The following is a 2500-nucleotide window of genomic DNA, read 5'->3' on the forward strand; positions in this document are numbered from 1 at the left end:
GGTATTGGGGTAGCTGTCATGGGAGACGTCTCTATTGTTTCCATGACATATCTAAGCTCCAGACGATAAAATTTACTTTGGGAAAAATTGGTCACATTTTGAAAAATCAGTTTCCCGAGATAAACTGTCAGCAAGTCGAGTTTACCTAGCTAAAACGTTTGCTGCATGACCACTCAAAATCTGAAAGATTAAAGCGCAAAATATCTAGCAAATCTCTTATCTAATGGCATATTTATTTGATAATTCACTCTATTTCTCAGCCAACAGTTGGTTTTCGTGCAAAGGAGCGAGCGATATGACAAAGGTGAATGAGTCAACCGGAAACGGGAAAGTGTCATTTTTAATCATTAAAACGTCACCAGTAACAATGCTGTGACCTCGCATATTATGCCGATCGGATATGTGGTCGTGAATATTGGTGTCGTGAGTGTGTAGACAAAATATTTTCAGCCTCTAGTGTCGATTAGTCCGCAGTTCCGAGGTTAGTTCTGAGCAGATTTCAGAACAACTAGCCTAAGGGAGCATCGGTCCATTGAATATTGATATTTCCCTTTGCAAACTCCCTTTTGTCAACAGCTTTAATGCTTCGAATGCAAATCATGAACGAATCCTTAAGAGGCGATACGTGATGATACTTATCAGTAATGAGTTACCATTCAAAACAGATAATCGCGTGTAAAACTTCCTTTGTTTGCCGTACAGGGAATTTTTGTTGGTACGAGTTGTAATTTTGATGCTCTCTGAGGCCTCGACAGGGCAGTCAGATCACATATGAGTACTCGATCAGGTAAGCCTCATTTAAAAGCTTCATCGCAAGTGAATCACAAGCTTCATCTCATTCATCGCAAGTGCGGTGCGATCTATTGTACCACTGATATTTTATAAGTAGTCGGAAACCTAATTCGCGTTTTCAGTTGAAATAATTTATGCATTATGGAACAAAACTTATTTGCGTGTCTCATAAACACAAAGTTGAGACAAAAGCGATAAAAAGATGGTTAAGGCATAGGCAGCCCAAGTTCACGTCACTAGAGAGCGTGTTATTTGGGGGAAGATGACCTTTGAGTGCAAGCGGTATTGGGTTAAAGACAGCCGTTGAGAATTTGAACGCGTTATAAGACTTTGTATGGGAAATAAAATACCGTCGATTATGAAGCCTAAAAAAACGCTCAATTTAACGTTTATTCAATAAAATGAATAAAACTGACTCAGCTCTGGTGTATTCTTGTGCGTTTTGGTGCTTATTTTACCGTTTCGGGAAACTTCGTTTAACACGGAATTCCCGAAACGGTGAGCGGGGGGGGGGAGGGGGGGGGGGGAGGGGGGGGGGGGGGGGGGAGGGGATAGAAAATAGTCTTCCCACTAGTAAGTAATCATTACACGCTCTCTATTGACGCGAACTTGGGCTGCCTATGGTTGAGGCAGAGCTAAAAATGTCCCTCAACAGAAGTTCCTGTCTAAATTTCGCAGTTAATCCCGGCTAGGTATCTTGCGATATTTAGATCAGTAGCAATAAAAACTTTTTCAAGTCGATTGAACATTAAAAAATAACGCCTTCGTGAGTAACTGGTTAAGAAAGAGATATGTATTTTGCTGCGAAGATAATTTGTGCATAATTATTCATAATTTCATTCGTAATAGCAGAACGTAATTCGGCGGGTCATTTTCGCCTCTTTTCATCATGTCATTTTATCAGTTACTTATTTATTTTATTTCCAACTCTCTTATTTGCTCTGCATTGTGCATGTTTCAACACACATGTCCAATATACATGAACTGTAAATCGCTTGAAATATTTATTGATGAAAATCTACGGTGGCAAATTATCTGAAAAGGTCGCTTCCGGCAGGGGAGCAATAAAAAGAATTAGACCGTTTGTCCCTCCACTTACTCTTCATTATATACACAATGCACGAATTCAATCTCATTTCGACTATTGCAATCCTGCTGTTGTGTGTCCCGCTCACGTCTTAACCTTTTCTAGCTATGATGCTGATGCTAACCGCTTAATTAGACAACTCGATTGGAAAGAATTGAGCACTCAATTTCAATTTACAAGTCTTTAAATGGTCTTCCTCCTGAATATTTATCTTCTAAATTTGTTTAACGAAATAAAACGCGTTATTCCCTGAAGGACTCCGTTAACAAACTATTTGTCCCGTTTCCGCGAACTAATTTCATGAAAAACAGCTTTAGTTATAGCGGAGCAGTCCTCTGGAACAGCCTTCCCTGTAATGTGAGAGAAGCTAAATCTCTAAGTCAATTTAAACGATTAGTTAATCTTCATTTGTAATGTTAGGGTATAAACGGCATTTATGAAAAACAGGTTTGTAGTTAGTTTTTGCATTTTTTTTCAGGATAGTTAGGTTATTTCTAATTTTTACATTCCTGATTTTTATACTCCCGATGACTTTACCGTGTTTAAATAAAGATTTTACATTACATTTACTTTATATTACAGTATCTTCACATACAGGATTTTTTCAAATTTTCTCACCAC

At 38.4% G+C, this 2500-nt stretch overlaps 1 protein-coding gene across 2 annotated transcripts in view; it reads left to right on the plus strand.

The window, feature by feature from the left end:
- Nucleotides 1–2500, plus strand: part of LOC138015327 (uncharacterized) — a 43912-nt gene that overhangs the window by 20609 nt on the left and 20803 nt on the right. Inside the window, exon 1 of one of the 2 annotated variants that reach the window (XM_068862327.1) lies at nt 451–787. The exons of the other annotated variant lie outside the window; for it this stretch is intronic. Within the exon in view, the coding sequence (XP_068718428.1) occupies nt 772–787 (16 nt within the window). The 5' untranslated portion in view covers nt 451–771. Of the gene's footprint in view, nt 1–450; nt 788–2500 lie in introns of those variants that run through there. 2 annotated transcript variants of the gene reach the window in all.

This window comes from Montipora capricornis, chromosome 9 (genome assembly GCF_036669925.1).
Source record: "Montipora capricornis isolate CH-2021 chromosome 9, ASM3666992v2, whole genome shotgun sequence".
Taxonomy (NCBI): domain Eukaryota; kingdom Metazoa; phylum Cnidaria; class Anthozoa; order Scleractinia; family Acroporidae; genus Montipora; species Montipora capricornis.